The sequence below is a fragment of the Lithobates pipiens genome, unplaced genomic scaffold (genome assembly GCF_037356315.1).
Source record: "Lithobates pipiens isolate NorthernLeopardFrog02 unplaced genomic scaffold, aLitPip1_a1.2 Scaffold_23, whole genome shotgun sequence".
NCBI lineage: Eukaryota > Metazoa > Chordata > Amphibia > Anura > Ranidae > Lithobates > Lithobates pipiens.
The window spans coordinates 303,294,333-303,307,417 of NW_027507785.1; the positions used below are offsets into that span (position 1 = coordinate 303,294,333).

General features: G+C 47.6%; 1 protein-coding gene across 5 annotated transcripts in view; it reads left to right on the forward strand.

Annotated features, from left to right (window-relative positions):
* The window catches only part of SLC44A5 (solute carrier family 44 member 5), a 293,848-nt gene that overhangs the window by 151,317 nt on the left and 129,446 nt on the right, over window positions 1-13,085 (forward strand). For all 5 annotated transcript variants that reach the window (XM_077450433.1, XM_077450434.1, XM_077450436.1 and 2 more), the window contains exon 4: window positions 7,315-7,399. In XM_077450433.1, the coding sequence (XP_077306559.1) occupies window positions 7,315-7,399 (85 nt within the window). The remainder of the gene's footprint in view (window positions 1-7,314; window positions 7,400-13,085) is intronic.

Consider the following 13,085-nt stretch of genomic DNA (forward strand, 5'->3'; position numbering starts at 1 on the left):
AATACATCTGTTGTGGCCATATTTTGATCTCATACTGTCACCGTATAGGCTGTTTTCATCAAGATAAAAATATGGCCACAACAGATTTATTGCAATGTAAAAAGGTGTACATTCTCTAGACTATATGGGCATGGTATGCAGCCACCTGAGTAACCTTGCGGACACCCAGGCTTTCAAAAACCAGACCAGGAAAAAATTTCATACCAGCCTCACAGCATTATTATACCAGCCCAACAGCATAACGTCATTATTTTCTTGTTCATGAAAGGGAAAACCATACATTTTACCAGTTAATAGTGGTAAGTGATTAATCATCAAGGGGGACTCCAGGAACTCAGAACGTGGGGGGGGGGGGGCCTCACTGTGCCCACCAACTGCAGCCTCACTGTGTCCATCATTGAAGCTCCTTCTGTGCCCCATGTCCCAGTCTGCAGTCCCTGTCTGTGGGAAGGTGTGTTGTTGATGCTTGGTACGGTACCTTGCATGCCAGCAGGATATCCATGATGGGCAGCAGCAGGCAGGGTCTGTTCTCGTTTTGGATGGGGACGGTGCTCCTTCCAGAGGATCTGTCTGCTGTGAGATGGAGTGGTCCCTGGCCACCTGCACCTTCAGCCATCCTCATTTTCCGGCCCCAGTCAGCCTGTCCTCTGGTCCTGGGGAAATGGAGAGCACTGGGTGGGAGTTGGAGAGGAGGGGGAGCGTACTAGAGAGTAGAGAGTACTTCCGGGGTTGGAGAACACATGGGTGGGGGCAAAGAGTGAGGGGGAGTGGAGATCACAGGGGTGGGGAGCAGAGAGCGCTGGGGGGGGGGCAATAGGAACAAGGGTAGAGAGCACGGTGGGCTGAGAGCACTGGGGGGTCTAAGAGTGTGGGGCGGTGAAGAGCACTGGGGGGGGGGCACAAAAACAGGGTTGGAGAGCACGGGGGCTGGAGAGTACTGGGGGGGTACAAAGAGCAGGGGGAGTGGAGAGCACCAGTGGGGGCCAGAAAGAGCAGGGGTGGAAAGCACGGGGGACTGGAGAGCACTATGGGGGGGTGGAGAACACTGGTAGGGTTGGAGAGCACATGGGTGGGGGTAAAATGCAGGGGTGGAGAGCACAGAGGGTAGAGAGCACTGGGGGGGCTGGAGAGCACCAGGGGGGCAGAAAGGACAGGGGTGGGGAGAATGGGGGGCTGGAGAGCACTGTGGTGGGGGCTGGAGAGTGATGGGGAGAGCTGAAGAGCACTGGTGGGGAAAGAACAGGGGGGAGAGCACGGGGGGAGCACTGGGGGGAGTGGAGAGCACTGGGGGAGAGTGGAGAGCACAGGAGGGGGAGAAAGAACAGGGGGGAGAGCACTGGAGGGAGTGGAGAGCACTGGGGGGGAAAGAACAGGGGGGAGAGCACTGGAGGGAGAACAGGGGGGAGAGCACTGGGGAGGAGAATGGTGGGAGAGCACAGAGGGGAGAGGACTGGGGGGAGTGGAGAGCACTGTGGGGGGAGAGCACTGTGGGGAGTGGAGAGCACTGGGGGGGACAGGGAGGGAGCACTGGGGGGGAACGGGGGAGAGCACTGGGGGGGGGGGAACGGGGGAGAGCAGTGGGGGCCAGAAAGAACAGGGGTGGGAAGCACGGGGGACTGGAGAACACTATGGGGGGGTGGAGAACACTGGTAGGGTTGGAGAGCACATGGGTGGGGGCAGAATGCAGGGGGAGTGGAGAGTACAGGGGTGGGGAGTGGAGAGTGCTGGGGGGAGCCAAAAATAACAGGGGTGGAGAGCACTGTGTGGGGGGGGGGGGGGGCTGGAGAGCACCAGGGGGGCAGAAAGAACAGGGGTGGGGAGAATGGGGGGCTGGAGAGCACTGGGGTGGGGGCTGGAGAGTGATGGGGAGAGCTGAAGAGCACTGGGGGGGAGGAAGCACTGGGGGGGGAGTGGAGAGCACTGGGGGGGAAAGAACAGGGGAGAGAACAGGGGGGGGGGATGGAGGGGAGAGGACTGGGGGGAGCGGAGAGTGCTTGGGGGGGCGGGGGGAGCACTGGGGGGAGTGGAGAGCACTGGGGGGGACAGGAGGGAGCACTGGGATGGTGGCTAGAGAAGGATGGGGAGAGCTGGAGAGTTGGGGGGGGCAGCAAGAACAGGGGGGGAGAAAACTGTGAGGGGGGCAGGAGAGTGTGGTGGAGGAGAGAGGGAGGCAGGAGAGTGTGGTGGTGGAGGAGAGCAGGGGGGGGGGGCAGGAGAGTGTGGTGGTGGAGGAGAGCACTGGGGGGGGGGCAGGAGAGTGTGGTGGAGGAGAGAGGGGGAGGCAGGAGAGTGTGGTGGTGGAGGAGAGCACTGGGGGGGGGCAGGAGAGTGTGGTGGTGGAGGAGAGCACTGGGGGGGGGGGCAGGAGAGTGTGGTGGTGGAGGAGAGCACTGGGGGGGGGGCAGGAGAGTGTGGTGGTGGGGAGCACTGGGGGAAGTAAAAGAGTGTGGTGGTGGAGGAGAGCACTGGGGGGGGGGAGCAGGAGAGTGTGGTGGTGGAGGAGAGCACTGGGGGGGCAGGAGAGTGTGGTGGTGGAGAAGAGCACTGGGGGGGGGGGCAGGAGAGTGTGGTGGTGGAGGAGAGCACTGGGGGGGGGGGGGGGCAGGAGAGTGTGGTGGTGGAGGAGAGCACGGGGGGGGCAGGAGAGTGTGGTGGTGGAGGAGAGCACTGGGGGGGGGGGGCAGGAGAGTGTGGTGGTGGAGGAGAGCACTGGGGGGGGGGGGGGCAGGAGAGTGTGGTGGTGGAGGAGAGCACTGGGGGGGGGGGCAGGGAGCACAAGGTGAACTGGGGACAGTAAAATAAGTTGGATACCCCCCCCCCCCCCGATCCTCCTATCCAGGCACTGTGGCACATAGGGAGGGCTGTACCTGCAGCATCTCCTTCTCTTGATCATAGTGCTGGATGGCTCTGTGTACAGCGGCCGCTCTGTAACATGGCCCCCCCCCCCCAGACCGGCTCATGTGATAGGCGGAACGTTGATTCTCTTTACTATCACACGAGCCGGTCTGAGGGGGCGGGGCCATGTTACAGAGCGGCCGCAGTAAACAGAGCCATCCAGCGCTCTGATCCATAGGAGTCGGAGAGGGCGGAGGATGCAGCTGCCAGCAGACAAAAAAAAAAAAGTGAAAAAAAATGCAGCATGGCGGCGGCTACGGCAGACACCTTGGGGATTCCAGGGGGGGGGGGGGGGGGCACTTGACCCCCCTTGCCCCCTGCTGCGGACGCCCCCATGACTATATAGATCAGACCAAAATGAGGGACAAATGAGAAGGAAAGAGGGACAGAGGGACATTGCTCCAAATCTGGGACAGTCCCTCGAAATCAGGGACAGTTGGGAGGTATGCACAGGAGATATAAGGAACTTTCAGATTGTTTAAAGCTAAACTCAAGGCTCAGCACCCATTCCACAATTGCCCCATCGCTCCCCCTGGAGGCCCCCTGAATGTATATTTTTCTTTTTTCTTCTCAAATAAGTCACAATGGTGTCTGCACCCCTTTCTGCACCAATGCACTGTGTAAACAGGGTAGTGTTGTGATCCCTCCCGCCCTGCATTCATATAATATCCTCAGCGTCATTCAGCTTGGAAGACTGAGGACATCCTGTGTTGAGAGAAGAAGTATTGTGGGCGACAGCTCTGGATTTTAAGTGAGTATTGCAGCCCTTTTCTTTTTGGATTTACTAGCTGTGGGTCCATTTTATTTTTAAAGGGGTTGTAAAGGTAAATGTTTTTTCAGCTTAATGCATTCTATGCATTAAGGTGAAAAAACATCTGACAATGCCTGGGCCCCCAGCCCCCCGTTTTACTTACCTCACCCCTCGAAAATCCCCCGCTCGCCCCCGCCGTCCTTTCCACCGTTCAGCCTGGCCACTGATTGGCTGGAGTGGATGGATGGAAAGCAGCACAGCCATTGGCTCGTGCTGCTGTCAATCACATCCACTGACGCGAAGCGCCGGGGGGGCGGGGCCGTGTGATACAGCGAGCGGCTATAGCTGCCGGCTGTATCACGCGAGAGCGCCCGCAGGTGCTTCTCACCATGTGAGGGAGCTCGCATGAACGTGAGAAGCACCTGCGGGAGGAAGCAGAGACAGCCGCCGAGGGACCCCAGAAGACCAGGTTCAGGGCCACTCTGTGCAAAACAAGCTGCACAGTGGAGGTAAGTATAACATAATTTTTATTTAAAAAAAAAAAAAAATCACTTTACAATCCCTTTAAGGCTTCGTTCACATATATACAAATTGAATGCGGTTTAAACTGCATCTGATTCGCATGACATGTGAATCAAACCGGCTTTCTATGGAGCCGGTTCACACATGTATATGCGGTGCAGTGGCCCTGCCCTTTATCTAATTAAGAAATTTCAGACAGTGGAGCAGGCAGATGGTGGGAGCCTTGGTGTTTTTTTGTTTTGTTTTGTTTTTTCTTTACGGGTGGCAGCAGATGTCATGATTGATGATGGATCTACATCAGGGGACATTGTTTTTGTGTTTTAATAAAAGAAATTGTCAAAAACTGTCTCTGTATCTTTATTTATTTTGACACTTTGTGAATGAGTAAGAGTACTATGTACCCCATAATCATTCACAAAGGGTGGGTTGCTGGGATCTGGGGGATTCCAGATTCTGATAAGTCCCCTGACCACAGACCCCCACAACCACCAGCCAGGGTTCTGGGGAAGAGGCCTCTGTCCTCATCAACATAGGGACGAGATACTTTGGGATGGGGGGGGGGGGGGCAGCGTCCCTCCTGCCCCAAAGCACCTCTTTCCCCCAGTTAAAGAATAAATATAATTATTTTTTTCACTATTATGTTCACTATAGGACAAAGTTCATACAACACCTTGTCCCATGTTGTTAGGTGCTCCAGTTTTTTGTTTTTTTTTAGCTAGTTCATTATTTTTTTATGTTGAGGGCATGTGGCCTGATATGGTTTAGAAGGGGGGTGCTTGCTCAAAATGGGGTTCCCCTTATAATCTGTACCAGATCCCGAAAGGGGACCTCCATATTTGCACCGGACATGTGCTAACCTAGCCCAACTCTAGAGCATCTACCATATGCTGAGATATAATGAATCAGACCTTTCTAGTCTTATAAGTCCTTATCTGCATACTGGTTGGGGGTCAGTATCTTAAAGCATTCAAGCATGAAAGCAGCATGATTACTTGTCAATTAACATTTTTAGGAGGAGTGGTCAGCAATGTAAAGAAACTTTCAATAAGCGTTAAAGAAGAATTCCAGGTGTGGATATTGTATTATTATTATTCGGGATTTATAAAGCTTCAACAGTTTGCACAGCACTTTGCAATATACAGGGAGACGGTAAAGTTACAAAACGATAATATACAAGAGGGTTAAGAGTGCCTGCTCAAAAGAGCTGACAATCTAATAGGGTGGGGCATAGTTTTATTGGTCTAGGTTGAACTAATGTAAGTACACATATACCATACCTGGCCAATGCCCCTGGAAGTTGGAAATGACGGAAGTAGACACCGCTACTCCAGCAATCTCCAGTTGCTTCCGGGTCCTGTACGAGCGGCTGCCCTGCTACATTCTGAGCACAGGAGGTCAGCCACTCGGCATCAGTGCCATTTAGAGAAAGATTTGCATAATTCTAAATTAATGCAAAGTGTCCTTTGATTAGATGAGGTGGAGAATGGCATGTCACCACTCTGCCTCTCCACCTTGTCTAATCAGAGATCACTTTGCATTCATTGAGAAAACGCAAAGCCTTCTCTGAATGGCGCCTGTGCCCAGCATCCAACCTGGAACTCTTTAAAGTAAACTTTGACTTTGCCCATTTGAAACAAAGGTAATAGGTTCTTCTGATCGCTCACCCCCTTTGATGTAAATGTGGAACACCTGGTATTTCCTAGCATTAAGGACCTTCTATCCTACTTCCCATGATGCACTGCTCAACTCCTAATCAGTCAACCATTGTGTCTGAGCACTGTCACATGGTCTGGAGAGGTTCTTAGCTCTGTGTAATCTCCAGGTTACTGCATTAATAGTAATAGATGTGACATTCCAGCTGAGGAATCAGATACTAAATCTATACTTCATTTTTGAGTACCCTAGCTGGGATTTTGGAATGTATTAACCACTCCAATACCAGGCACATTCACCCCCTTCCTGCCCAGGCCAATTTTCAGCTTTCAGCGCTGTCACACTTTAAATGACAATTGCGCGGTCATTCAATACTATACCCATATGACATTTGTTATCATTTTTTTTCCAGACAAATAGAGCTTTCTTTTGGTGGTATTTAATCGCCGCTGGGTTTTTTATTGTTTGCTGAACAAACAAAAAAAGACAGAAAAATGTGAAGAAAAAAATTGTTTTTCTTAGTTTCTGTTATAAAATTTTGCAAATAAGTAATTTTTCTCCTTCGCTGATGTGCAGTGATAAGCTGCACTGATATGTGGCACCGATAGGAGGCACTGATGGGCAGCATTGGCAAGGAGGCACTGATAAGAGGCACTGATAGGAAGCATTGACAAGGAGGCACTGATGGGCTTCACTGATAGGAGGCACTGTTGGGCACTTATAGGAGATACTGATGGGCTGCACTGATAGGAGGCACTGTTGGGCACTTATAGGAGGTACTGATGGGCTGCACTGATGGGCTGCATTGACAAGGAGGCACTGATAGGCGGCATTGATGGGCACTGAAAGGCTGCACTGATGGGCATTGATAAGAGGCACTGATAGGCAATACTGATGGGTACTGATAGGCAGCTGATTATCACTGTTGGGGCTGCACTGATCATCAGGAGACTGATGATCAGTGCCCTAAGTGTCCCCTGTCAGCCTTGCCGGTTACTGGCTCTCCTCTCCTTATGCTGTGACAGCACGTGAGGAAAGTGCTGACCATAACCAGCAAGTCTATTTACACTGTGATTGGACACAGCTGATCCCATGGTAAAGGGCTGCTGTGATTGGCCCTTTGCCGCAATCTGTGGTCCAAAGGACACATCGATCACATTGGAACGCAGGATGCGTGCCCCAACAGGCACACAGGGGGTGTGGTTCTAGAGCTCTTTCAGCTATAGCTTGTTCAAGAAGTGGTTAAAGAATAAGTATCGTTATTTTTTTTCACTATTGTGTTGACTACTATAGGACAAAGTACATAAAGCACCTTGTCCTATGTTGGGTGCTTCCTAAAGCTGGCCATAGATGGGTAGTTTTTATTTTGTTGAGCCACCAGGCTGAATGAAATACAAACACTCAGATTCCTCCTTGCACACAAACCAGGGGTTTGCTCCAGTTTTTTTTTAGGTTAAAATTAGTCTTTTACAATTCTGTGCTTTGTCTTTCAGCATGGATTCATGGGGACCCCAGGAAAGTTATATACCCCACCGACAGCTATGGGCAGTTCTGTGGACAGAAGGATACGCGGAATGAGTAAGTATCTATTTTTGTATGCTGTCCTAAAAATGATTAGATAATTATTACTTGCTGTTTGCCTTTCAGGCAGCTAATAATTTACACTATGGGGGTCATTTACTATAGCGCCGGGAAGTACTGGGCATTACTACATACAATAGCTCCCATTTTAGGCAATTAAGATTTCAGCAGGAGAACGTGCAAACAAAAAAAGAGCACTAATGGCGGCGAACATACGTTAGTAAATTTGGAAATCGGCACTAAATAGCAATTCCGTGTGTATGCAAATGCCGGTTTCTACTGTTATTATATAGCACTGCAATCATGATCCATGTATGAGAAATAAACATTTTTATATGAGATGTGCTCGTGTGCATCTATTGATGTATATTGCAATTAGTATTCCTAATTTTTTCCTTATTTTGCTAACGAATACAGTTATAAATGATTATTACAGGGTAATGTCTGCTATTCTGTAAATTTACATGTATTAAACATTTAGGTTACCTATTTGTTGTATGTTGTTTTTTTCATGTTTTATATTTTTTATTTAGGTGACTATAAAGTGATAATTATTTATGTTCATTCTTTAACCTCCCTGGCGGTATGATTCTGTCAGGAATTCCATTCCAAAAGCGGTACAATTCTTTTGCATGAAAATTTGGTGTTATGTATCATAGGCCTGTAATTCTTAGTAATTACTTACTAAAACCTGACCAAACAAGACTCTAGTAGACATCCCAGATGTGATAAAGTTAGAAACACAAAATCATGAATTATAATCTTATAAATAATATAATTTTATTCAATAAAGTAATGTGAAATAATGAAATTTGTCAAACAAAGAAAATTCAATAAACATCCTGAGTGTGATACACTTTGAAGCAGGGTACAGCACACAGTCCAACATCACAATCCGGACAATAGAACCGGGTTTCTTTTCGGACTTTTTTCCCACTGCCATCTCTATTTGAGCAGCAAACCACACACATCCTGGTAGGTGCTGCCTTTTTTGTGGTTGGTGGTACATAGTCCACAAAGTGACGACCTGTAAGGCGCTCTGGGTTGACAACGTCAACAGCATGTCGTCCAGGTCTGATCCCAGATCCTGATGGTGTCTGGTGTTGGAGGAAAATCTGCTCCGCCACCTTCCAGGTAAAATCCGCATGAATAAGAGGCTTGCGACTCTGTGCTCTATATAGGACATATGCGTTCCAAAGGCATTGCTCCAGAAGATGCCGGAAAATCTTTTTATAATATTTTTTTTGTTGCTTGCGCATAGCCGGATAAAATGTCATTGCCTGATCGGCTCTGTCCACGCCTCCCATAGTGCAATTGTAGTCTATGACGACTTGCGGCTTCAGCACATCTTTCCCACGTTTGGTGTGGACCATGGCAGTGGCGGTATTGTGCACGGTACTCATCAGACACACGTCCTTCTTATCTCGCCATCGCATTGCCATCATTTTACCCTTCTGCCAGGCAACCATTTCTCCGGTTTTTAGATTTTTCCGGGAGAACAGAGATGGCATGTCACGCCGATTGGGCCTAACCGTACCATATGCATCGGTCTTGTTTCTTAGCAAAACATCAAAAAGTTCCGGAGACGTATAAAAATTGTCCAGGGTGACACAATATCCCTGGTTCAGCAATGGCTCCAGCAGTGTGAGGACTGATGATGTGGCCATCCCATAGCCGCTGTACCTGGGGTTGAACTTTGTGCCTTTACCGGTGTAAATGACCGCATTCCATATGTACCCGGTGGATGACTCGCAGAGCATGTAGGACTTTATTCCAAATCTCGCTCTTTTGGACGCAATAAATTGTATCCAGCTCAGGCGTCCCTTGTAGGCCATCAAGCTTTCGTCCACGCAGACGTCCCTTTCTGGCATGTAGGTCCGCTGGAAGTTGCTCACAATAATTTGCGATACCTCCCAGATTTTTTTGAGTTTGGGTGCAGGATGCGTGGCCTCATCAAACTCCTCATTGTTCGTGAAATGAAAATATTTCATGATGAGGGAAAAACGGTATTCCGACATCACGGTGCCAAAAAATGGAGTGGCCAATAATTTATTGGTGGTCCAGTACCATTTTTGGAGCGGTTTCCCCACCACTCCCTGAAGAAGGATGAGTCCCAGGAACTGCCAGATGTCCTCTTTGGTCACTGGTTCCCACTTTCTGCTTCGGGAAAACCTGGCATGCAGTGTAGCGGATTGCTGTACCTGGTAGCGATTTGTCTCTGTGACAATTTTTTCAATTACATCCTCAGTGAGAAATAATTGCAGGTATGCCAGGGGATTGTCACGTTCGACATCTACCTTCATCCCAGGTGATCCAGTGAAAGGGAATCTTGGCGGCGCTACCTGGTCTGTATCGCAGTCGATAGGGCACCAATTGCGCACATCGCTGAGGTCAGGTGCAGGATCATCACCGCTGTCACTTGTCAGATCCGTGTCAGTGTCAGACGACAAATCTCCCACCGACTCGCTGTCGCTAATTTCTGCGAGCAACTCCGTGTCGCTATCGCTGTCACTCAGCTGGTCCAATGGCGATTTTTTAGCGAATTGGCGCTTTTTTGATGCCATGTTAGATATTCTTTTATTGGAGGCAAGGGGCACTGTATGGTTTATCTGTCAGATAGAGATGATACAGTGTAATCCTCTCAGATTACAATGTATCACCTCTATTTATGTGTTTGTGTTGTGTAACTTTTTGAATTTCCCGCCCAGTTCCGCTCCCGTGCGCCGCTGCTGCTCGCAGAGAACGGAACCAGGAAGTGAGGATGGCGTGACCTCGCCGGCGATCGCGTCGGCGATCACAGGGGAGGACACGGAGGACAGCGGAGAACATCGCTGGAGCGCAGGGAGAAGGTAAGATCTCCGCTCGCCGCTCTGCAATGTTACCCCGAGCGTGACTCGGGGTTACCGATAGTACAATAGAAAACCTAACCCGAGTCACGCTCGGGGATACCGCTAGGGAGGTTAATCATACTACACTAGTATTGCAGCAGGGGAATTACAAAGACAAAGGCCCAGTTTAAGCCCAGATTCACACTGGCAGCCGGAGGAAATTGTGCGAGTTCAGCTAAACTCACGCGATTTCATTCCCACGTGTCAGTCCCGACTGCGGGGGGAATTTCGAGTTATTGCACAAATGTCAATGGAAATCGCACTCAGGGGTCTCCAAAAGTAGTACAGAAACTACTTTTGAAAATTGCAGTGCCACACCAACAAGGATGGTGCAATTGCCATGGATTCGGCATGCAATTTGACGTGCCAAATCGCATCAATGTGAACCAAGGCTGACACATACAAACACTGCCTATCCACCAGGTGAATTCATTAACCGCAATTCTCCACAGCTGTTATATACAAAGACTCCACCTAAATACCTTTATTATTTACTTGTAGTTGTGCTAACAAGATTTGCTTTTTGGTTCATGGTGCAATTGCCATGGATTCGGCATGCAATTTGACGTGCCAAATCGCATCAATGTGAACCAAGGCTGACACATACAAACACTGCCTATCCACCAGGTGAATTCATTAACCGCAATTCTCCACAGCTGTTATATACAAAGACTCCACCTAAATACCTTTATTATTTACTTGTAGTTGTGCTAACAAGATTTGCTTTTTGGTTCATGGTGCAATTGCCATGGATTCGGCATGCAATTTGACGTGCCAAATTGTATTAATGTGAACCAAGGCTGACACATACAAACACTGCCTATCCACCAGCTGAATTCATTATCCGCAATTCTCCACAGCTGTTATATACAAAGACTCCACCTAAATACCTTTATTATTTACTTGTAGTTGTGCTGAAGAGATTCGTTTTTTTGGTCCACAATTATATCTTATCATTTCTATGGGAATAAGACATTGCACTTCCTCAAAACCACCACCCCCAAAACTAATTAAAAAGAAGAAAGAAAAGTGAAAAAACAAATAAGCTCAATAATGTACTTTTATTTTGCCAGTGGAAACAAAATTATATACATTCATTTACTAGCTTAAAAAAAAAAAAGGTGTGTATATATATATATATATATATATATATATATATATATATATATATATATATATATATATATATATATATATATATATATATATATATATATATATATATATATATATATATATATATAAATATTCTTCAGGATATATGGTGCTACAAAACAGTTAGCAAAACAGTTAGCAATTGGGTTTTAATGGCCCTGCTTATAGAAACGTACAATCTACAATTTGCCTAAACCTTAGAGAGGACACAGCTTTACTGTCAGTTTAGAACAGGTAACACATCACATTTTTATCTGCAAGATTATAGAAAACATACTTAACAGTCATTATTCTTACAAAGCATTCCAACATAATATTTAAAAAGGCACATATTCAAACACCCACCACCCCACAATCCGCATACATACATTGGGGAGTATGTTCTGCTGGAAGCTGCATTTCTGTGTACACGATTATGCAATGAGATCAAAGAGTAGAAGGTCAGCACATGCTCCCAAACCATGAATGCATGGACAGACAGGAATGTACACACAACACTGACAGCATGGCCACATTAACCCATTTTTGATGGAAAAAATGCACAAAAATTTCAGCAAACAAACAGCCCTAGTTGAGCGTTTGTCAATATGCACAATCTCATTTCTTCCCCTCCACAAACCACAGCAAAAAACCTGGCCTTCTCAGGCCAAACAAACACCCCCCCCCCCCTACTGTAGCCCTTTATATAAGATAGGTTGTATTGTTAGCACATGGACACACGCCCAATAGATGTACACGCCCACAAGTATTTTTCAATCTGTCTCTTCATGTATGTCTAAAGTGATTGCACCTGATGAACAGGATCACATAATGCTATTTGCAACTGCGTTAGCCCTTGGCTATGTGCATCAAATCTCCAACTACAGGCCAAAGATCAAAGTCCATTTGCATGCATGTAAACAAAGCAACAGTTTTCTAAGCATATGTAACTGTGCAGTATAAACTCTACAATTTTAAATGTCCAAGTCCCTTGGCATGATTAGTGCTAACAAACATTAACATCCATCCCTGGCTGCAATGAGCTTTCAATATAAAGCCCAAAATTTACTTTCTTACATTGGAGACTATTTTGACAGGAGACAAATAAAATGCCAGCATCTATTGGATTGTGGTGAGGAACCCACACAGGAAGAACATATACACTTCAGCACAATCATTAGTATGTTGGGGAATTGAACCAGAAACCCCAGTGCTGCTAGATAGAATTGCTCCCCACTTAGCAGCCTCACATAGGTAGAGAGTTGAGTTGCATCCTGATATAGTGTGGTCCTTTACCCTGTAGGGTCCTGATATGCTTACAAACACACACACACAGCCAAGGATCTGATTAACCTACCAGCATGTCTTTGGAGTGTGGGAGGAAATTTAAGTATCAGGGGGAACCCCACAAAGGCACAGGAAGAACATGCAAATTCCAGGCAGATGATGTTATGGTTGGGATTTGAACCAGCAACCCTATTTCTGCTAGGTGAGAGTGCTAACCACTACACCGCTGTGCTACCCATGTTGTCTGCATCGCTGTGGTGTGAACCATCCCTAAGTCCATAGCCATTCTCAGTGTCACAAGCAATATACAATATATTAGCCTTAGTATTGGGACGCCTGCCTTTAAATGGACATGAACTGTAATGGCATCCCAG